The sequence below is a fragment of the Bombyx mori genome, chromosome 6, assembly GCF_030269925.1.
Source record: "Bombyx mori chromosome 6, ASM3026992v2".
NCBI lineage: Eukaryota > Metazoa > Arthropoda > Insecta > Lepidoptera > Bombycidae > Bombyx > Bombyx mori.
Window position 1 is genome coordinate 1,948,787 of NC_085112.1, and position 23,023 is coordinate 1,971,809.

At 37.2% G+C, this 23,023-nt stretch overlaps 2 protein-coding genes and 2 long non-coding RNA genes across 6 annotated transcripts in view; 2 read left to right on the forward strand and 2 right to left on the reverse strand.

The window, feature by feature from the left end:
• The window catches only part of LOC101744891 (putative transporter svop-1), a 42,454-nt gene extending 42,318 nt beyond the window's left edge, over nt 1–136 (reverse strand). The window contains exon 1 of one of the 3 annotated variants that reach the window (XM_062668943.1): nt 1–24. The gene's annotated coding sequence lies outside the window, so the exon portion shown is untranslated. The other 2 variants (XM_038011629.2, XM_038011628.2) reach the window with 2 other exon arrangements.
• On the forward strand, nt 106–22,811 carry LOC134199025 (uncharacterized). The gene is made up of 3 exons (XR_009973342.1): nt 106–210; nt 17,539–17,726; nt 22,685–22,811. It is a non-coding gene; the product is annotated as an uncharacterized LOC134199025 (long non-coding RNA).
• LOC101739498 (synaptic vesicle glycoprotein 2A) overlaps nt 6,495–23,023 on the reverse strand; it is a 26,281-nt gene continuing 9,752 nt past the window's right edge. The window contains exons 2-11 of the mRNA XM_038011630.2: nt 15,209–15,301; nt 13,953–14,114; nt 12,982–13,144; nt 12,562–12,683; nt 11,178–11,422; nt 10,315–10,478; nt 9,451–9,574; nt 8,584–8,867; nt 8,126–8,253; nt 6,495–7,082 (exon numbers count right to left, since the gene is read on the reverse strand). Coding sequence (XP_037867558.1) covers nt 6,985–7,082; nt 8,126–8,253; nt 8,584–8,867; nt 9,451–9,574; nt 10,315–10,478; nt 11,178–11,422; nt 12,562–12,683; nt 12,982–13,144; nt 13,953–14,114; nt 15,209–15,293 — 1,575 coding nt within the window. The 5' untranslated portion in view covers nt 15,294–15,301 and the 3' untranslated portion in view covers nt 6,495–6,984. The remainder of the gene's footprint in view (nt 7,083–8,125; nt 8,254–8,583; nt 8,868–9,450; nt 9,575–10,314; nt 10,479–11,177; nt 11,423–12,561; nt 12,684–12,981; nt 13,145–13,952; nt 14,115–15,208; nt 15,302–23,023) is intronic.
• Nucleotides 7,081–8,991, forward strand: LOC134199023 (uncharacterized). Its single transcript, XR_009973340.1, has 2 exons — nt 7,081–8,016; nt 8,560–8,991. It is a non-coding gene; the product is annotated as an uncharacterized LOC134199023 (long non-coding RNA).

Consider the following 23,023-nt stretch of genomic DNA (forward strand, 5'->3'; position numbering starts at 1 on the left):
TTTATATTATAATACATTATACAAATATTACTTTTATTTAATATGGTAAGGATAAATAGTGTTCTTTATCAAATATCAAACATATGGCGGTAATATGCGAGTATTCTTGTACCAAACGCACGCGCGGTCTAAGTAGTGGGCAAACTAGCGACTGGCGCGCGCGATGAGCTCGCGGCAATATCAAACGCAGGATTTCACTCGCGACGTCAGGTAAGCTCCCCAATCACCGTCCTCGTCGAACCCGTCGCTTGCGATGAAGGGCTCGACGAGCGAATTAACACAGCCCACTGAGTTTCTCGCCGGATCTTCTCAGTGGGTCGCGTTTCCGATGGTAGCACTGCTCTTGCTAGCGTTCTCTTTCTTTATAAATTTCATGCACAACGATTCTAATAATAATTATTGTTATCATCGCCCACTTTAGGTATGAATTTTCGGTTCAAAATAAAGGATCGTCGTCCATGTTTTCAATCTCTGAAAACAGGTAACCTCGCGCAAACGCCTGGCGGCTAATGTGAACTGTGGAACACGAACTCGCTACGCTTACCGCGCCCGCGCCCATCGCCGCGCCGCTCTTTCCTATGTGAACAAGCACTTATACATAGCGAATTGCGTGCCTACATTTTGTGTTTTTATTTTATTCGTATGATGGCCGCGACTGTCACCGTCTGCTGTAAACGTTAGGTTACAGTTAGAATTGCGCATTATTATTGTGTTTAGGTCATAGTCTCGGATACGTATATTGCAGCTATTTATCCCAGGATCGAATCATAGCACAGTTACCAGATCATCTTTTTTCCTCTACCTATTCGATGGTAGCCTAAGGGCTAATTCCAGCAACACGCGGACGAGTAGGTAAGCTCACGGGCTTAACCTGAGAGAATTTGTTCACACTAGCCCAAGCAAGAGCAGTGCTTCGTAGAATCTACCTTCAGATCAGAATCGCGACCCACTAAGAAAATCCGACAAGAAACTCAGTGGATTAACGTGTCACTATTAGCTTGCAGCTTGTTGCAGTTTATACATACTAATCAGATTTGAAAACCATGTGAAATGTTTTGAAAAATGTGATTTATCTAAAGAAAAATATTGTTACGCTGGGGTTCGGGTTAAATAAATGTTCCACCAAAGTACAACTTAAAACTGTATTAATCACTAAGAGCACACATAGAACACTTTAAAATCCTGAATTCGCTTCTTCCGCTTCGCTTCAGGTGAACCGTTCGCTGTTTCGCTTCGAGTAGTTCCGATTACTGACTGACTGCGTGCCATCTCTGTAAAGTTTATAAAGTCGATACGACATCCCTAGAATCGTCGAGAACATTCCTCACAAGTCGAGTACCTTCGATAGGTTTCCGCTATCTGACAATAGATGGCGTTGTACTTCTCTTCTTTTTCTCTTCTCTTACCGGTGTAACAATATTATAAAGCCCTTGAAATATGAATGTTATAAAACCCTTGAGGAAAATCTTCCATATCTGGATTTTCAAGATTTATAACTCAAACATAGACATGGTACTGGTATATACATAAGTCATTGTGCAGTGAGTAATAACCATACCCCATGATCTGTAAGCGGAGTAAAATGTCCCTTCGGAACAAGGTGACACTTTACAAAACTTGCATAAGGCCCGTCATGACTTACGCGAGTGTGGTGTTCACTCACGCGGCCCGTACACACATAGACACCCTCCAATCCCTACAATCCCGCTTTTGCAGGTTAGCTGTCGGGGCTCCGTGGTTCGTGAGGAACGTTGACCTACACGACGACCTGGGCCTCGAATCAATTCGGAAATACATGAAGTCAGCGTCGGAACGATACTTCGATAAGGCTATGCGTCATGATAATCGCCTTATCGTTGCCGCCGCTGACTACTCCCCGAATCCTGATCATGCAGGAGCCAGTCACCGTCGACGCCCTAGACACGTCCTTACGGATCCATCAGATCCAATAACCTTTGCATTAGATGCCTTCAGCTCTAATACTAGGGGCAGGCTTAGGGACCCCGGTAACCGTACTCGTCGAACTCGACAAAGAGGTCGACGTGCAACCTAACCCATGCATCAGCCCGCTGAGTTTCTCGCCGGATCTTCTCAGCGGGTCGCGATTCCGATCCGGTAGTAGATTCATTCGCGAAACAATTGCTCTTGAGTTGTTAGGTCTCCTTCGGAGGCGCTCGGGCAGTTGTTAGCAAATCCCACCCCTCTTGGCTGAGCCTTTGCTCGCCCACCTGTCCTGGTGAAACTGGAAAGGCCTTCGGGCCACCAGTAAACTTTCAATCATAAAAAAAAAAAAAAAAAAAAAAAATAATAACCATACTTAAAGATCTCGTAATTAAAGCAAACAAAATTGAGTCTTTAAATAGGGGTAAATGACGATGAGATGATTACAACTTCTTCAATCAGTTAACTTTGTTCGAAAAACCGATTGTTACGACCACGTTTTTTTGGTGTGAATCGATTCTTCTAATCTTCGTTTTTTTCTAATTATATTAAACATTTGAGAGTTAAGCCTGAAGTTTATGAGATCACGCATCTATGTAATACAATAAAAGTCACGACGCATCTAAAGAAAAACTTGAGAAATGAATAAATATAATAATAAATAATAAGAACCCATGAAATATTATAGTATTTATAACGATATTTTAGTTACGGAGAAACATGATTATGCTGATTTTTAAAAGTTTAAGGTCACTGTCAAACTATTCCAAAAGAAAGAGCATATACGAAATCGAATAAGTCTGACGCATTGCTTGTTTGAAGTGGCTCAGCTGTTAAGATTTCGTTGGGGTTGTTATCGATTTTCCTTTACCGAATAGACAGAGACGAACATTTCGCACTGTCTCATCCTAACACCCCCAGGAGAAAATCGATACCTCTTCTAGTTTATGCGCTCCTGGTATTATTCTGTAAAATGGCGGATCCGGAAACTGAAAAGACGCCGCCATTTTCAGATGATTTTCATGAAAATGTTTGCAGATAGACAGAATGGAAAATAACAGTGAAGAAAATGGGGCACATAATTTATCAGTTTGTTTGTTTTATGCAAGGAAAGCTTGCCTGGAATCCTGAACAGTTTTCCCGACATCTCATCTACTAGGATAGCATAAGTGAAAGGAAATTTTGGAATGCGAGTTGTAAGCTTAGAAATCACGATGTGTCACATTTAATAGTATTTTTATGACGAGAAAATCAATAAGCAAATATGTAACATGTTTACTAAATAATAGTTTAAAAAACAAAAAATCACGCTTCATATAAAATTCAACTAAAAAATAGAAAATGAATTTTAATAAATTTAAATTGAAAATAGTGTAAAAAAATATATTTTTTATTAAAAAAAAGCGTGAAGTGCTTTTTAAGATATTATTGAAATAATAATTCTTCTACCCATATCTGTCAGAAAAATATTTATAACTAATAACACCATGCACCCCAGTCTTTTTTACAATAAAAATTTTTTTTTTACATTATTTTCAATTTAAATTTTATTAAAAAAATAATTCTAATTTTTAGTTGAATTTTACATAAAGCGTGTTTTTTAGTTTTCTTAAACTATTATTTATTTTTCATTTTATAGTTGTATTTCAATTTATTCAAATTTTTTTTTTCATTATTTTTAAAATATTAAATTGTCATCGGTCTTCGATAAATCTACAAAGTTTGAATGAAATCTGGCCGTTTACAGTGGCCAAATCCGTCCGCCGTCAAAATAGCGTCTAAAGGAGTCCGTTACAACCATACAAACATACATACAAGTGAAGCTAATATAAAGCGTGTAAAAAAAACAAAATGTGTGCAATTCACACGTGGTAGAAGTGAAACCTTCCAAAATTAAAATACAATTATCCTAAACGTCTTAAGTATATGTAAAATTTTGTCATTAGTAAATAATTGTAAGGTAGCGCCCTCTGTGAATTGATATTTTAATTTCACGTATAATCCTAAATTAAAATTCACTACAAGAGCTTTCATACACACGTTAGTATTAAAAAATCTCACAGATAACGCTGTATTAAATAGTATGTATATTTCTGTCTCATTCTTTGCTGGCTTCATCCTACACATTTTTGTATTTGTGTCTCTTACCTGTCGTTTTTTCCGTTGCATCCGGTTTGAAATCACAACGATTCTAAAGAAGTTTTCACTTCAAAAAGAATAAAACACAAATGTTTAAGTTTTGGAAGAGTTAATTTAAGTAGGTATGTATTCACATCTAAATATATTTAGAAAAAGTACCTTAACGTATTCTCGATGTTCAATCCAAGTATATTGCTTTATTGCCTTTGCTTTATTTATTTGCTTTTCATTGACACATAATGACAAAGATTTTGATTGAAAACGCCCATCGACATTTAGCTTTGGTCTTTACGTTTTGAATTCAATGGTTTAATTTTTTATTTGATTTCAAAGAGATAAAACCTGTCTCTCTTAGATGGGTGTTTATAAAAATGTATCTATAAGTCGATGTGTTTATGTGTGTATATTTCCTGTATGTGCCTAAACGGCTGCAGCTATTTCGATGTAATTTTCAGAAAATATTCAATTAGTCTAAGTGATCTTGTGTGAGTTCGGTTTGACTAGTTAATTTTAAAAAATAAACAAGAACCAATATCTACAGTATCATATAGTGCGAATGTCGATAGATTGAAATTTCGAAAATACCACATCCACAGCACTCACGACATTTTCTCCTCAAGGGTGACTTGAGAAACCACGACGCTATTTTGTCAATGAATCCGGTAGCGTCAATGCGCATGCGTGCGGACCCGTTGTCATGGCAACCGCCCAGGCATCTACCCCATCTTCTTTCGTTTATGCGGTCCTGGTACTGCCGCCCACAAATCTGAAAATTTCCTGCCCTCCTTTCAGGCTTTATAGGAAGTAAAAAACCTTCGACTTCCGTTCTTTAGGGCGTTTCAGTAATCAGATATGCTCATGAAACTTTATTAATCTGTTTGCAAAGAAAAAAGTAACTTAGTTAATGTGGTTTCTGCGCATTCTTTCGCGCAGAGCAACAAGTTAAGATACCGTTTCTCATGTTTGTTTTGTAATTTTTTTTGTATGCAAATAATTAATTTTCACAAACAAAGCACGTTGTTAATACTGCTTAACTTCCATAGATTAATTTAATAGATTTTTGCCGAATACTTCAAAAATCGATTTAGTCCTTACATAATATCTTTTATCGTAAGCTCGCTAGGTTAGCTACCACCAAGATGCTTACTTTTGCTAATTGAAAAATGTTGTTTTAGACCAATTTATTTTACTTGTGATTTACTTTATCAATGTATTTACAGAAATTAAAATTTTTTTGTATTCTATATACTAAACTTCATTAGTTAGACAAATTTTCAAATCAATGTACTGTAGAATTTTTAAATATATATTTTTTAATATAAGTAACCAGCTTTTGCCCGTGACTTCGTCCGCGTGGAATACTTCATTTGGCATAACGCTAAATTTTACCCGCGACTTCATTTACGTAGAAAGTGAAAATATTTTTGAATAATAGAATGTTAAGGAGTTATTTAAGGTACCAAAATCACGCTTTTTAACCGACTTCAAAAGAGGAGGCTATCAATTCAACCACCATTTTTTATCTATGTATGTTCACAGATTTCTCGAGAATACTTGAACCGATTCTGATAATTCTCTTTTCTGTTTTTTGTTCGAAATGGTAGACTTCCCGAATTGTCCTGTAATCATGTCGTTTCTTTAGAAATCCACAAAAATCTATAATTTTCAAAGCCTATCTTGAAGTGATTTGGGTGTTTCTTGTTATTGTTTTTATTCTGTGCCGCCGCGTATCGGCCGGCCACACTCTTGATCATTATTTTGCTGCAATGTTATTTTAAAACTGCGATATCATCTCATACTCATTAAATATGGATAGAGAGATACTTATTAAAATCAAGTGTGGGTACATTTCTTTAAAATTAAATTCTTGTAATGTATAACGTACTTATTTAGATAGAGATTAATATCATCTTTATAAAAACATCTTCACAAATAATGCTTTATTTTGGAACAAATTTGGTTAGCATAAAAAACGTTATAGTGAGTCAACTTTAACATATAGACATAATATGCTATTTTAAAGGGGAACAATACTGTTATACATTATTTTAGCAAAATTTTAACGGTTTCCGGTTTCTTTATTCGTGCTCGGTTTGTATTGGTCTTAGCGTGATGTTATATAGCATATAGCCTTCTTCAATAAATGGGCACAAACACATGGGAAAAAAACTGAAAGATTTCTTCAAATCGGACCAGTAAGTAGTTCCTGACGCGTTCAAACAAACAAACAAACTCTTCAGCTTTATAATATTAGTATAGATAAAATATCACGGTATTAATTTAGATTCTTTGAAGCGCGCATTCCTTTTACGTAATTAATTGTCATTAATTTGAAATGATTCTATTTTTATATTCATTGAGATTTTGTGGATAATTCGTAAGGAAAAGTTAGTAAAAAGGAAAAGCTGTTCATATTCTTAAAAATAATTTACTCTATATTTACATTATATACATGTGTACATACATAAGCTAGGTACCTATACATAGTATAAAATTTTCCAGCGCGATACATTTTTAAAACACAGGTGCTTTTTTCACATTATTTTTATATATTTTCTGCGATTACTTTTTTCATTTACTGCATCAAATTAAAAAAAAGAACAAATCTTTCTTTACTTTTCTTGTCAACTTGAAGTAGGTAAGTCATGAAAATAAAATTCACAATATCGTTTCCCTCATAGGTACTTAGGTATGTTTTTTCAGTACAAATTATCTGGCTCTAAGCATCATTACAGAGTATCAATTATCAGAATAAACCTACTCATTTTAAATTAAAAAAAAAACCACATCTCGTTATCTGCGGAATCTCATGTCACTTTTCACTCTCTTCACACCACTCCTTTTGCTGATCGTTTCTAAAAAATAATGTAGTTTTTTTGTCCTTAGCATCAGGTCCAAGCTGGTTCATACTGGTTCGTGGGTTTCATTGTGTGTCGGCTCAACCGTCTGTTTCCTCTTCAAAGTCTTTTTTCCGGGTAGTGTGAAACAGAATATGGCGTTTACTGCAAACAAATTCATTTATACGAATGAAAAAAATCGTTTTATTAAATTCAAGTCAACCGAAATTATAACTAATTAAAACATTTCCATTAATTTTACATATATATTAACCAGGTTTTTTTTTTTTTTCTCTATATTTATCTGCAATCGGCTCTATAGCCATAATCAGATGTGTTCCAAGAAGTTCGAGTTATATTAACTAGGTAAAAATTATTTGTCTACTGTTTGCTTTTATGTAATCTGTAAAACTCTGTCTTAATAATTATGGAGGGTAGAGGTGAGGACAACCGTCTGTGTGTAAAAAGTGTCCGTTAAAATCTGTTAAATAAGGGTGGCGCTACAGTAGCAACCAGGTTAATTTTGGAAAAGGCACTGAAAGTTATTAGAATAAGATAGAGAAATAAAAAAGGATGAAAGAACTGCAAAGAACTCTACAAAATCACAAAAGTATTTTATTTAAAGCTGATAAGAAAATACAATCGATGTCTCCACGTTTTACCACAACAACAATTTTAGGTTATATTGACGAAATTCGTTTGGACTACGTAAACATGTGAGGTCTTGTATATTACATTGTCACTATCTACTCTAGTCATGAAATATATTAAATTTCCTAACTCAGCATACTTCAATCAGTTAACAGCTGCTCAATTCATATCATACCCTGTGCCTATGCTAGCGTCATTCTGGAGGATTTTTGAACTGTTATTTAGTGCTGAAAGTGGAAAACTTTTTCAAGCTTCACCCTTATGAGACGGTTCTCCTTACCTCTACCCTCCATACGAATACTATTCCTGTGTAGTTTTTGCCAAAAGAGGCATTTTTAGATTTCAAAGATCACTTCATTTTCTGACACAAAGGTATAAACTAGGTAACAGATTAGCTTGGAACTGACATTAAGTTTACTAGCACTCAGGAATAAAGAATTACGATTAGGTAAGTAGGAAAAATATACGCGTAGCTAGATTAAAAAAACGAACGAAATTTTCCATTGCAGAACATCAGAAAAATGATCTTAGTAGACATATCTCGTGTATAATCTTACCGATAAGAATTCCCCCGAAAAGATAGAAGCCAGCTCCGCAATTCGTCTCCAGGAAAACCCCTATTAAGTTGGAACCAATCATCGACCCGACCCTTCCCATCATCATTGAAAGACAAATCGCCATGGCTCTGAAATTTCAAATGGTTCTTTTAATATTACCACTTCCCTAGGATCAATACGTTGTAGTATAGTAGTAGTAGTAAATAGTAGTAAATACAGAATAGTACTCAGTGAAAAGTACTTCCTCAAATAAATAATCCCAATGGAATATATGTAATATTTCAAATAAATAATAAAATACCAGGCAACAATGTAGCTGCAAAGAGCCAATTGCTATATTGAAAAAAAGAAGATTTAATAAAAGAAGTTTTTTTTTTAGTTTATGGGCTGGTATCTAGAGACCTTTAGGCCAAAAAAGAAGAAGTTAATATTAGTTTTAGTGTTACCAATAAACTTACCTGAATTTCGTGGGGAACAATTCAACGGCAACCGCATTCATGAGGCCGATGCAAGCGCCGCACATTTGAAAGATGGCGAACAGAACTACCGCGAGATGTTGGCTGGAGGCCAGGTGGGCGCCGATCCCGCAAAGTCCGGTGGCGCTCAGAAGCGCGATGAGGATCGGCTTCTTCCCGATGAAGTCCACGAGGAAGCCTACGACGATGTACATGGAGCAGAACACGAGCCCTATATAGATCGAGAGCTCGAAAGTCGTAGTGTTCATTGTATCGTCGCACGCTATCTGAAAAAGTCGATATCTTTATTTGTATAACACAATTTTGATGCATTAAATACTGTTTCGATGGTGCATATCTATATATACATACATTTAAATAAAATTGGAGTATCTGTTTGTAATATTGAAATAGCCTATTTTTACTACATGCATATGAATATATATACGGTACATACACACCAAAATAATTTTTTTTACAATTTTTGTTTGTCTGTCTGTCTGTTTGTTCAGGCTAATCTCTGCGGAAGAAGTGAATTAAGAATTTTAAAGTGTTTTGTGAGTGTTCTAAATGACAATACAGTGTTAACTTGTAATTCAGTAGAATTTTTATTTATCCCGAACTCCAGCACGAAAAGGTATTCATTTTTATTTTTAACAGATTTTTATGTATTGAGCCGTTACAGCTACTAAGCTCAAACTAAGCTCCCTTGAGAAGTAATTTCGGAATTTCATGTAGATACATTGCAGCATTATAACGGCCTTTACATTTCAAAACTAAACGCACGATTACTTCGTGGGAAAAGCTGGCAGGAAAGTTGTTGCGATCCCTGTAAGACATTAAAAGCATCAAGTGATCAGTTCAACTTACATCAGTTCCATTGGCTGCAGTTTCCCTACTTGCGTCCAAGACATCACAGATCCCAGTCTCACCTCCTTCGTGATTGGCGAGAGAGTTTAGTATCGTGGGAAACCATACGTAAAAACCGTTGGTACTAAAAAAAAATACACAATTGCAAATTAGTCATTATGCCTCCTTTAGCGACAATACTCGCTAAAATATTAAATTGAATGTGTTAAATGTTCATATATCGCGATAGCATTGCATCGAGGCTCGGAAGCCATTGCGTTAAAGCTCTTTATTATAATTATAACAAAACATAAATATATATTAGTGTAGGATCGTGACACATAAAATAAAACTATTCCAATGATGCACTTTTATTGTTTCCCTTTTAAAATCTTCTGTTTTTATAATTAAAAATTAATTATCATGGTTTTTAGGCTCTGCTCATTCAGTCGTCTTTTTTCGAATATTAAGTGTATAATCTATGGTCTTCGTCATAGATAATACACTTAATATTTGAGAGTCTTCGCCATCTTGCTTTTCTCTACCTATCATTCTCTTTTCCCTTTCTTACAGTTTTCTCTGACTCACATAAGATGTGACTTCACTCGTTCCATTCTTACCAACCCTAATCCCAAATAGCAAATCGAACCAACAATTAGTGTATTTTTTATCATATTTAAACTGGATAAGATATTAGAACGAAGATATAAAATTATTGTATTTTCATTGGTTCTTGATGCGTATGAAATTTGTCAAGTTAATCGGACACCTTGAAATCGGTGACAATGACATTAAAAAAAAAAATTACATACAAACCAAAATACGTATGAAGTTAATAAAAGCCTTTTTACAAATGTATAATTAGAATAAAAATTTGTCTCTTACGTGGCGAAAATTCCGAATTGCACAAAGCAAGTCAGCAGGGTCCAAGGCAGAAGGGGACGTTTGAACAAAGGTACTGTCTGATCCTTCATCGAAGACCAGACGGCAGCGGCTCCTTTACTATTACAAGCTTTGGAAAGCTGACTGTCCATTACTAGGGATTTTATCTGAAATACAATGTTATATATGTATGTAGTTTGAAAACAAAGAAAAAAACGCACAAAAATGTATGCATGTAATAATAATATTTTAATATTAAAAACAATAAATATATAATTAATATTAAAATAATACGGTCTGCTTGTTTCTTTTTAACACAATTATGTAATCCAGTTCAAACATGACAGGCACTGCCAAAAAGGTAGCCTGTAAAGCTTGTAACTTTAAAATTTAAGGATAGGCTAATTTACTATTCCTGAAGCTTCGTGAGTTGTGGACGTAATCAAAACTTTACGGTTTAATTTTGCGTTTTTTTTACTGTCATTATTATTGTAATACGACTGACTGGTCATCTCAACAATCACCACGAAAAATAGCTGGGAACAAATCACGCCCGGCCCCAATTTATTAACTGCGCTATGGGTACCAGAGACTGACGTACATATTTATATGCATTTAAATATATTCATATATAAATAGTAAACAGCCAGACAAATAGCAAACAAACCAGTTCATCACAAAGCTTTTGCCCGATGTGAGAATCGAACCCACGACGCTCGGCGAAACAGGGTCGCTAACTGCTGGACCACCGAGTGAGTCATTAATCTGCTATGTACTGGATTCTTAATGCCCGAAATAAATAATGACATTAAAAAAACGCGAGACTAAACCGTAAAAATAGGTTTGATTAACATAAATTAACTTACAGGAAAATCGTCTTTAGACATCTTTCTGTTTCCCGAATAGATCGTCTTCACCACATCCAGAGCCTCGCTGTACCGGTCATTGGCGTTCAAGAACTTCGGACTCTCCGGAGCGAAAAGCAATAGCACTGATGCAATAACGAAAGGCACTGCGCAGGCTACGACCAGTAGACGCCATGGACGATAAAGAATGTCAAGGTAGACTATAGGAAACGCGAAGTCTAGAGGTAGAATGAGCCATGATATACCTGCGGAAGAATTATCCCATTGAAATCCCGTGGAGCGGCTTCATTCTAATGTAACCAAAGATGGCATGTCACAATATGAGTTTGCGCAACGAATATCTTAGATCATTAACTTAGTCTTGTGTACTAATGAGACGCAGATAAGACGTTTTTTTTATTGCCCTAGGCAGACATACAGTTCACCTGATGGAGAGTGGTGACCGTCGTCAGAAATGCCAGGGGCAGAGCCAAGCCGCTGCCTACCGTTAGTACTCTTCACAAGCCTTGTTTGCAGAATGTCATAGCGCTCGGTAAACACCGTAGAGAGGAGTTCATTCCAAAGCCAGATGGTACATGGCAAAAAGGATCTCTGGAAACGCACTGTGAATGAACGCAGTGGCTCCAGGTAGTATGGATGAACTGTACTTCGGTAGCGTTGGGTGCGATGGTAAAAACGAGATCAAGGGATCATCTTAAACAATTGATGGCTGAACAAAATAAAACTCAGCTTCGATATGGCCCGTTACTGAGACGATCATTTCCACGTTTTTCTTTTTGTTTTTGTTACATTCGAAGGCGGATAAGTAGACTCCTTCAATGGTGGAAGATCACAGTCGCTCGTGCCACTCGCAATGTCAGAAGTTGCCACATAATTGTCTACTGAATAATAGGCTAAATATTCTTAGATCAGTTCCACTTCCCAGCATTTGATAAATTAATATTTAAGGGATTTATTTTTATAGTTCCCAAAAGCGATGATCCCAAAAATTTTCCTTCAAAAAGTTATATATATATTTTATTATTGCTTATGTGGGTAGACGAGCTTCACAGCCGACATGATGTTAGGTGGTTACTGGAGCCCATAGACATCTACAACGTAAATGCGCCAACCACCTTGAGATATAAGTTCTAAGGTCTCAGTATAGTTACAACAGCTGCCCTTGAAACCGAAACGCATTACTGCTTCACGGCAGAAATAGGCGGGGTGGTGGTACCTACCCGTGCGGACTCACAAGAGGTCCTATAACCAGTAATTACGCAAATTATAATTTTTGCGGGTTTGATTTTCATTATACGATGTTATTCCTTCACCGTGGAAGTCAATCGTGAATATTTGTTAAGTACGTATTTCAAAATCATCAATTGATTTAGGTATGACTTACATGGTAATATAACCGTTCCGATACCGACGAACGAAGACCCGAAGGCCACCATCTTGTCCCTGTGCCGCAGGTTGTTGAATTCGCCGAGATACGTGTAAACCACTGCTGATGATCCGGACATGCTAAAAAAATCATCATGTCAATGGCCAATTACTTTTTAATTGGGCAGATACAAATTTATCATTCCACAGACAGTTTAATTTTGTGAAGGACATATTATAAATGGTTGCGATGTGATTGTTCATGATTTTGAAGTTTTATTAACTTTGTGTACCAGGCCCAAACACCTGTTACGTTTGCATACATCGTGATAATCTTTAGCGATAATTAACAGCTTAAACTAGGTAATACATTAAATTAATCTGGTATGCCTTCAATGCCATTAAAAATAACGGATAAACATTTTAGCAGAATACTTACAACACAGCAGATAGGAATTGCAAGATCGCAAATGAGATGATCTCAGGTGAGAAGCTGGCAAAGACCGAGAATACCGCGGATATGATCATGGAGAACAGCATCACAGGTCTCCGACCCTGGGTGTCTGCCAGCCAGCCCCAGAAGTATGATGTTAATATTATTGCTGAAATTAAGCCAAAAAGGACCAAATGAAAAATTCCTCGACCATAAAAAGTCCAGATATTGTAAAATCATCAATGATATGAAATTTATAGCCAATAGTCATTGCCGTAACAATTTTCTGAAGTCAGTCAACAGTAATAATGGTATGCGACCTCTTCGAACTCTTCCCGGCTATCCGTCCACATAGTAACGCTTCCCCTAATTCCTGTCTAGGTTAATTTTGGTATTAAGAGCGTGCTGAAATTCATAACCACATTTCCGCTGCGAAGCAATTGTCTATTTCAGTCTGCTCCAAATGAAATTTAATTGCACGCTATATGGTGCTCAGGCTTGAGCAGCTGGTCAACACCAGATGGGCCATTGACTTTAATGCTCATCTACCTACGGCTTTAAAAAAGGCCATTCATTATCTACTATCACTATCACAGAGTCTTCGCTATCTACAGAGTCGATCGCAGAAAAATATAATAAAAATCAAACCCGCAAAGTTATAATTTGCGTAATTACTGGTGGTAGGACGTCTTGTGAGCCCACACGGGCAGGTACCACCGCTCTGCCTATTTCTGCCATGAAGCAGTAATGCGTTTCGGTTTGAAGGGTGGGGCAGCCGTTGTATCTATACTGAGACCTTAGAACTTATATCTCAAGGTGGGTGGCGCATTTACGTTGTAGATGTCTATGGGCTCCAGTAACCACTTAGCACCAGGTGGGCTGTGAGCTCGTCCACCCATCTAAGCAATAAAAATAATAATAAAAATATAGAAAACTCACCCAACCCAATTTTTTCAATCACAATAACAATATCTTACCTAAGAACGGAATAGCTGATAGCCATCCTCGCTGTTGTAAGGTAAGTTTGAGGTCGCATTGGGCCACCGGCAGGATGTACCCGAGGGCCAAGCTCTGCATGATCATGCCCATCAGAATGACACCACTCATCAGCATATGCAGAATGTTGTAAACACCAAACCCTGATATTTTCATATGTTCATACATATTATCACATTTAAGAATTTATTTTCTTGGTTGAGAATCCATCAGTTTTATTTTGCTCGTGTATTAATATTAGTCGCAGCGTACACGGAGACTTCGCATTTGTATGAAGCACAAAATTGAGACTAGATATAATGCATTCATGATTAGCTTAATTTTAATAATCAAAGCATGAACGAAGCTAACCTATTTGATGATGTTATAAGCCCTCATATAGCTTTAGTTTAAAAATAAAGCTTATTTGTAAATCCTCTACCTCTGCTAGGCCTAGGCTTAAACCGTTATTAAACGGGTTTTTTTGGTGGGACTTGACTGCATGCTTGACTGATGCAATCGCATATGGTTGGAGCAGACCGCGGGCTCAAGGCCCAGCCTCTCCTAACATTAATATGGTATCAATGCAATCTATTTATCTATTATGTAGTTTACTTTACTGCTTCAATGTCATATCTTTATCTTATCGAACTGTCTAAACAAAAACACAGATTATTTTACGAACTATCACCTAAATCAGTCTGCCCAACTTATTTAGATTTCTGTGCGAATTTCCGATTTAATGACCACATTTAAATTTACTCAACGACGAAGCCATTCAAAAAAGACAACATACATATAAATAAGAGATATTTTTTCTTAGACACTACAAAAGACTGAAAAAAAATTTTAAGGTGCAAAATTTTATAAATTCTCGAATAAGTACATAGTTAAGATTGTTGGTTTATATTGTATGCTTATATTGTTATAAACACCTTATATGCAAAATAACAAAAAGCCAGTAAATACTGCGACGGGGTTTTCCGAAACTGTTTCATAAAAAATAATATAACGTTTTATTATAAGCTAGTTAATGTAGAATAAACATGAAGTTGATCCAAGAGCAAATGCTACATATTACGTATTTGTTTGACGTAAAATGAAAATAAATATTTAGTTAACATTAAGTATTACGATTGCACGGTGGGTTTGTCCCGCTATAGTTTCAATATCTCGTCTATTTTTATTGTGTTTGTTGTATTTTATCGTAGCTGTGAGCATGGCAGTGTTGCTTACTTCGATGCACTTTCTTACTTACCGGCTTCCATCATAGCTTCATCTAACGTCGCTATGCGAGTCTTCTCCTTATCTCCCTCTTTCTCTATCTTCCCGTTTGCTGTCATTTTGAATTCTGCAAAGCGAAGTATGCAATCATTTTAATCGATTGTTTTTATTTTCGTACATAGGTGGAATTAACGAGCTTGCAGCGCAGATAATGCACCGCTTAAATGTCGCTGGCTCTTGAATTAACTGAGATCCAATCTCGAGGATTGGAGAATTGAAATAGCGGCTATATGATTGTGGTTTGGTAGAACTAGGCAATATGTTACTTATGTTAACAATTCATATTGACATAATCGATTGATGGGGAAAAAATTACTATAGTCGCTCGAGAAGATCTAAGTCGCTAGTTCGTGTACTCTGATTAATAGCCAGACTTGTATGTATAATACTCTCATCTTTGGATTCGAGACATCACTGGCTTCATGGGTAAAGCATCCGATGAACTCAACTGGGCCTCACGTTTTGATAAATAATGGCTTCCACAATAAAGGAAGAGCAGCTTCGTTACAAATCATATATTTTATGAAATGAAAATTTTAAAAAACACACACGCTTAAATGCAAACGGAATTTACAAAGTTAATACGTTCTTTATTTTCTCCTGTCAACACCGGTCAGTATTTTAGAGCGAAATTATAAAATTATTGTATTGCTATCGGTCCTTGATGCGTGTGCTAATTTTCTAGTTAATCGGAACTCAGTGAAAATGGTATTCAAAGATTTAGTTGCATACAAACAAACATATAGATATATATAGGCCAAGATAATAAGAACGCGTTAGAATCGAAAGAGGTGATGTTTTTAAATTTGCCATTATGTACCGTATGAGGTAATGTTATTGATATTGTTTCTGTGAGTATATTTACTCATTTATATAACAAAAAAATATGTTCGTTGCCCTAGATCAGTATACCAGGTCATTATCTCAAAGGTGGAGCTCATAGATATCGCTAACGACGTTTTCAAGATAAGTTTGCATTTATACAAGCAGATTCGTTCGTGAAGCAGCCGGTCATGAGTGGTTAGGTCTCCTTTGGAGGCGCTCGGGCAGCTGTTAGCTAATTTCACCTCTCCTGGCTGAGCCTTTGCTCGCCCACCTGTCCTGGTGAAACTGGAAAGGCCTCCTGGCCACCAGTAATCCCTCATTCATAAAAATGATATAGCAATTCTTGTATATTAATATATATATAATCTGAATCTTGGAAACGACTCCAACGATTTTCATAAAATTTAGTAGGTATACAGGGGATTTCGGGGGCGATAAATCGATCTAGCTACGATTTATTTCCAGAAAATGTTGTTTTATTCGTGTTTGCAATAATCAAATCTTCCCGATATCTATTGGCGAATAATACTACTATTTTTCTTAATTGAGGGCAACTAACCGCTTTAAAGACACAACAAGATGGCGTTATCAAAAAAAAAAAAAACGAGCAAAGTGGTCATCATCTAGTTATAACAATATAAGTTCCGAACAATACCCATACACAGCTCTAGTCGCTATAGTGGCTCTTTCACAATACAAGCAGTGCGATTATGGAATTCTCTCCCTCAACCTATTCGTGCTAGTTCCTCTCTAGAAGTTTTTAAGAGTCAAATGAAGAAACATTTCCTGTCACTTTAATTGTATTTAAGTTATTGTTTTATGTATGTTTATTTATATGTATTTTTCATTTTATACTAGTTTTTTTTTAAAGCTTAGTTTAAAAATCATGCTTTAATAGCTTTTATATTGTACACTATTCCCCTCTTATACATCGTATTTCTCTCTGCTAATGGTTTGCTGGAAGAAAACTAATGAATGAGTTAAGCTCGCCTTTGTACATAGTATTTAGAGACATTCTTTAAATCTGTTTTTATTGTATTTTCTTTTTGTGTACAATAAGTATAAATAAATAAATAAAAAATAAATAAAACAATAACATTTGCTGTCTGTCTACCGAACAATTTGGACCGCTCAGTGGAAGATCTTGCCTTTGTCACAACCCCGTCAAATACACGTCTTACCTTTTTATCTATGCTGAATACCACAAATGATTCTGAGGCACTATATATACATTTTTATATAAAGATAAACTTTTTATACAGTCACCGTTGTTACCTTGCGAATGAAAAACACAATAAACTTTAATCCTAACGATTTAATTTTCCTTATCAACGCTGATCCTAAAGACCCCAAATGTAGATTGATAACGGATGCGAAACAATAATAATTTCTTTATGAGTCTAATTTATATGCGCGTTAAAACTTTAGCGACAGTAAGGCTTATAAATAATAAAAATAAAATGATTTTCTTTATTGCAGGAGCTTCTTCGGTCTCATGGGTGTCGCAAGCGTGATAATACAAAAGTAAATAAATGCCGGATCAGTAAAATATCATCAGAATAATACTTATTAAAACATTAGCAACAGTCTTCTTAACATCATATTGAGCAAGATCGAGGGAATGCTAATTAATAGCCTTTGCAACGGGAAAGACTAAAAAATATATGGTAATAGTCAGATAGTAATGTTTTAGGTTTTGAAATTACTAACATAGATTATAAGTAATACATAATATAAGTATAGTATAGTAATATAACATAATGTACGGTTTCTTTACTGAGATAAAGATTTAATAATAATAATGATGTCTATGATGAAGCTTTGATGTTGTTTATGCTTCGATGGTGTAGTGGGTTGTATTGATTAATAATTAGACAACAATGTTTTTTTAGAATAAACCTTTTCACTGCCGCTCGACCCCTTTTGAATAGGCTTATTTTTATTACGCGGTTGGGTGAACGAGCTCACGGTCCAACTGGGGTTTAGTGGTTATCAGATCCCTTATTCATCTACAACGTAAGTGCCGCCACCCGTCACAACACATGAGTTCTAAGTGTCAGTTGTGCTCCACCCTTCAACCGAAACATGTTATTGCTTCACAGCAGATATAGGCAGGGTGGTGATACCTACCCGTTGAGGATCATAAGACGTCCTACCATCATTCGCCCGCAGCGCCTCTACCATTGTGCTTACTGCGAGTTTTTTAACGTTCTCGATAGCGTAAAAGTTAACTCAAATTTGTATGGAGTTGGAACGTTTGCCTAGGTTTGCCAGTAGGGGCGCTGTTCAAACTGCATACAAATATGAGTTAACTTTTACGCTATCGAGAACGTTAAAAAGCTCGCACTAAGCACACAGATCCGCCTGAGTTATTGTGCAGTCGCACCAGAATATGTGTTTCCATTGTGCTCTCAGCTCGGATGTTAGCGCACACATGAAGACACGTAGTCAAAATCGCCTCCTGCCTATCTAACCCTTCCTACTATTTAATTCTCCTCGCCAGTAATAAGTAGCACAGGGGTACTTAAAACATGCGCGGGATCAACACAAATATCTTTTATACTTAAAATTGTTTTTTTTTGCTTTTTAGTACAACTAATACAACTATGTAATCAAAGAATGTTTTAAATATCTAATCTCAAATACCCCCAATGTCGATGAATAAAAAGAACTCATAAAACAATAAAATTTTATGACAAGCAGTATTTTGTAACATAAAGGAAAAAGAAATTAGTGACTACATTTGTCATTGTCTCATATTAATATCACTAGATGATTTTGATAACGCCATCTTGTTGTGTCTTTAAAGCGGTTAGTTGCCCTCAATTAAGAAAAATAGTATTATTATTCGCCAATAGATGTCTGGAAGAGTTGATTATTGAAAACACGAATAAAATAACATATTCTGAAAATAAATCGTAGCTAGATCGATTTATCGCCCCCGAAATCCCCTGTATACTAAATTTTATGAAAATCGTTGGAGCCGTTTCCGAGATTCAGATTATATATATAGTAAGGAATACCCTACTAAAAAGGTATAAAACCGGCGCGCAGCTCCGTCACCCGCGCATTTGTCGGTGTCGGTCGACATTCGTGAGAGAAGGTAGTCGTGGACATGGTGTGCGTGAGTCATTGTTTTAAGTCTCTGTAAATGTGTGCTTAAAGACAAGATAATATCAAAGTGTTCATTATGTATTCTGGTTGTTTGGTGATTTATGTTGAATTAGTCAATTAATTAGAGTTTGAGAATAACAAAAGTTGTAGTGTGCTAATTATTGTTATTTTTTTTAAATGGTTTTTCTTCTGAATCCTAAATTCAGAATTGGGATAAAGAACTCAAAGCTCACAGACAACAGCTCATTCTGAACATCACAAAACACAAGACAACAGATATCTGCCCTGCAGCTTCTGGTGGGAACAGACGCCACCACACCTGTGGTGAGGACGCTAATTATTGATGTCATGACTGAGGTGTCTCGGAGCCGTGAAGTCGAGAACTAGGTCGAGCTCCTAGTCTATAGGAAATCTAGATCCGGGAATCCGTGGACCTTACCGAATGGTGAGGATGGTGCCTCACGGGCATTGCCGCCAGCTCGGGCCCCTCGATGGTTCCTGCGGCAGTAGCACGCAAGCAACGTGCCGGTAGCTGCGTAATATCGGGTAATTTTTGGGAAATCAATCTGGTGAGTCGAATTATTTTTATTTCGATTCTGGTACCAAATGCTTTAGTTCCGAAATATTAAAGCAAGACTTCACAGAAGTTTTAAGGAATTCGACACCGATAAGCAAAGTTAGTAAAATATGACGATGATGTGGTTAATTTTTTATGATTTAATGTTGAAATGAAGATAGATGGCCCAAACTGGTAATAGAACCTATAACACTCATGATTACATAAAGAAAAGTTGCCTCTTGCTACTGACGAGTTAAACATAGAAAACTGATGAGTGAGGTGAGAGTACCTCCACCGAGTGATACAGCTGATACCATCACTATTTGGTCGTACTGTACGCACTTGTCCGTAGTCGTAACTGCAACTCACTTGTGAGTTGTTCAGAGGCCGATGGGCGGCTGGTGGTATAGCGGAGACCTGGGTCTCAAAGGAGACTATTGTTGTATTGGTCTAGTAATGACCTGAGAGTCGCTGACTCTATATTGTGAAGTGATGTGTATTGGTTTTATCATTTGTGGTAATGATAATATGGGTGGCATCAATGACACTAGCTGCGCCGACAGCCAGGCCAAGAACGTTTTATACGATTTGAGTTGTCATAGTTTCTGATTATTGTGTTTTGACCTTGTGTTGTCAATGATTGTTATGGTTCAGTTTTCCGGTTTACCACGATCCGGTCAGTATGGCCGAGCGGGATGCCTCTGTTCAATGATTTCAGTGGGGACTACTGGGAGACAACGCAGGCTGCGACACAGCACATGGTGCCCTGGCGTGGCAAGTGGTCTCCAGAGGCAGTGGTGGTGCGTACCGGCCGAGGCGTGCAGAGGCGTCTCGCTGGTCCGCGGCTTGATGGGTGTGCCTGCTGGTGGCGCTCCTACTGATCAGCACCTGGCGTTAGTCGCCTCTGACGTTTGTCGTCATTTGCGTTAGTCGCACCCGGCGTTAGTCGCCTCTGACGTTAGTCGTCATTTGCGTTAGTCGCACCCGGCGTTAGTCGCCTCTGACGTTAGTCGTCATTTGCGTTAGTCGCACCCGGCGTTAGTCGCCTCTGACGTTAGTCGTCATTTGCGTTAGTCGCACCCGGCGTTAGTCGCCTCTGACGTTAGTCGTCATTTGCGTTAGTCGCACCCGGCGTTAGTCGCCTCTGACGTTAGTCGTCATTTGCGTTAGTCGCACCCGGCGTTAGTCGCCTCTGACGTTAGTCGTCATTTGCGTTAGTCGCACCCGGCGTTCGTCGCCTCTGACGTTAGTCGTCATTTGCGTTAGTCGCACCCGGCGTTAGTCGCCTCTGACATTGGTCGTCACTGAGATTCCAGAAGAAGAACACAGAAGCTATGTGGTCGAGGACGAACCACAGTCAGGAGAGGCCGAGTAAGGAATACCCTACTAAAAAGGTATAAAACCGGCGCGCAGCTCCGTCACCCGCGCATTTGTCGGTGTCGGTCGACATTCGTGAGAGAAGGTAGTCGTGGACATGGTGTGCGTGAGTCATTGTTTTAAGTCTCTGTAAATGTGTGCTTAAAGACAAGATAATATCAAAGTGTTCATTATGTATTCTGGTTGTTTGGTGATTTATGTTGAATTAGTCAATTAATTAGAGTTTGAGAATAACAAAAGTTGTAGTGTGCTAATTATTGTTATATTTTTTTAAAATGGTTTTTCTTCTGAATCCTAAATATATAATATATTAATATACAAGAATTGCTCGTTTAAAAGTATAAGATATGAAAACGGTAATAATTCATAATTATAAATTATTGAATCAAATTTCTTTGGAAATAACCATCATTTGGTTATCAGTGCGTAATTTGTTACTGCCTACTTTGGAAATTCCTCGTTTATTCATCCATTGTTCGTTGGAGAAAAATCGAGTTTCATTGCGATACTATGTGACTATATCTCGTCACGTGTTCAATGACTTGTACCAACTGTTTTAATGAATAATAATAAATAACTGGGAACAAAAGTGGCGGATGAAAGGCGATTGCATGCAGCAGAGATGCGAATGTTGCGATGGATGTGTGGAGTAACGAGAATGGATAGAATACGGAATGAATATGTTAGAGGAAGTCTGATAGTGGCACCTGTGACAGAGAAGCTGAGGAGTGCGCGTTTGGGATGGTGTGGACATGTGATGAGACGAAATGAAAACGAGGTTGGTAAGAGAGTGTTAACTATGAATGTGGAAGGATATAGAGGAAGAGGTAGACCTAAGAAGAAATGGATAGATTGTGCGAAAGACGATACGGGTAAGAGGGGAGTGAGCGAAGTAATGGTATATGATAGAAGAGTATGGAAGGAGAAAACATGTTGCGCCGACCCCAGGTGACTGGGAGAAGGGCAGGATAATGATGATGATGATGAATAAATAACTGGGAACAAATCACGGACGGTTATCCGGCCCCAAATTAGAATTCCCTGTGTTATATATTATGGGTACCAGAGGCTGATATACAGTTACAGGGCTACAGTAACCAAAAAAAAAATTTAGATTTATTCGATACTTTTTTATTGCTTAGATAGGTGGAAGAGCTCACAGCCCACCTGATGTTAAGTGGTTACTGGAGCCCATAGACATCTACAACGTAAATGCGCCACTCACCTTGAGATATAAGTTTTAAGGTCTCAGTATAGTTACAACGGCTGCCCCACCCTTCAAACCGAAACACATTACCGCTTCACGGCAGAAATAGGCGGGGTGGTGGTACCTACCCCTGTGGACTCACAAGAGGTCCTACCAATAGTAAAACCTTCCTACTATTTCCTAAGATTTCTAACGTCACGCTAAATCCAATCAAAACACATGACATCATACCCGACTAATCATTGTATTTTAGTGTATTATTTATGATTGTTAGATTGTCGTTTGTTTGGCCTGAAATGACATCACGATCTTAATTACATCCACGAAAATTGGAAAAATACTGGCATTAATTATTGGAAATCTTTCAGCGTTGATCACCGTTGCGGCCGACAGCAAGCTCATTATGTGCTAATTCAATAACAACAACAAAGCAATGTCCTTCATTTAAACTACAAACGATGTTAATATTATATTTAAAAGTTTTATTAAAACGATTATTAGGAGTTTATTTATTGTCATTATATTACTTCCGACACTGTGAACACTTCATAGTTTTATACGTTTTCCGGTTTTAAAAACCGGTTAAGCCATTTCTCGCCCATCTGTCATGGTGAAATTGGAAAGGCCTCCGGGCCACCAGTAATCCCCTCATTCATAACAAAATCCGACTTTAAAAAAATATGAGCCGTCACGGGACGCCTGGCAGA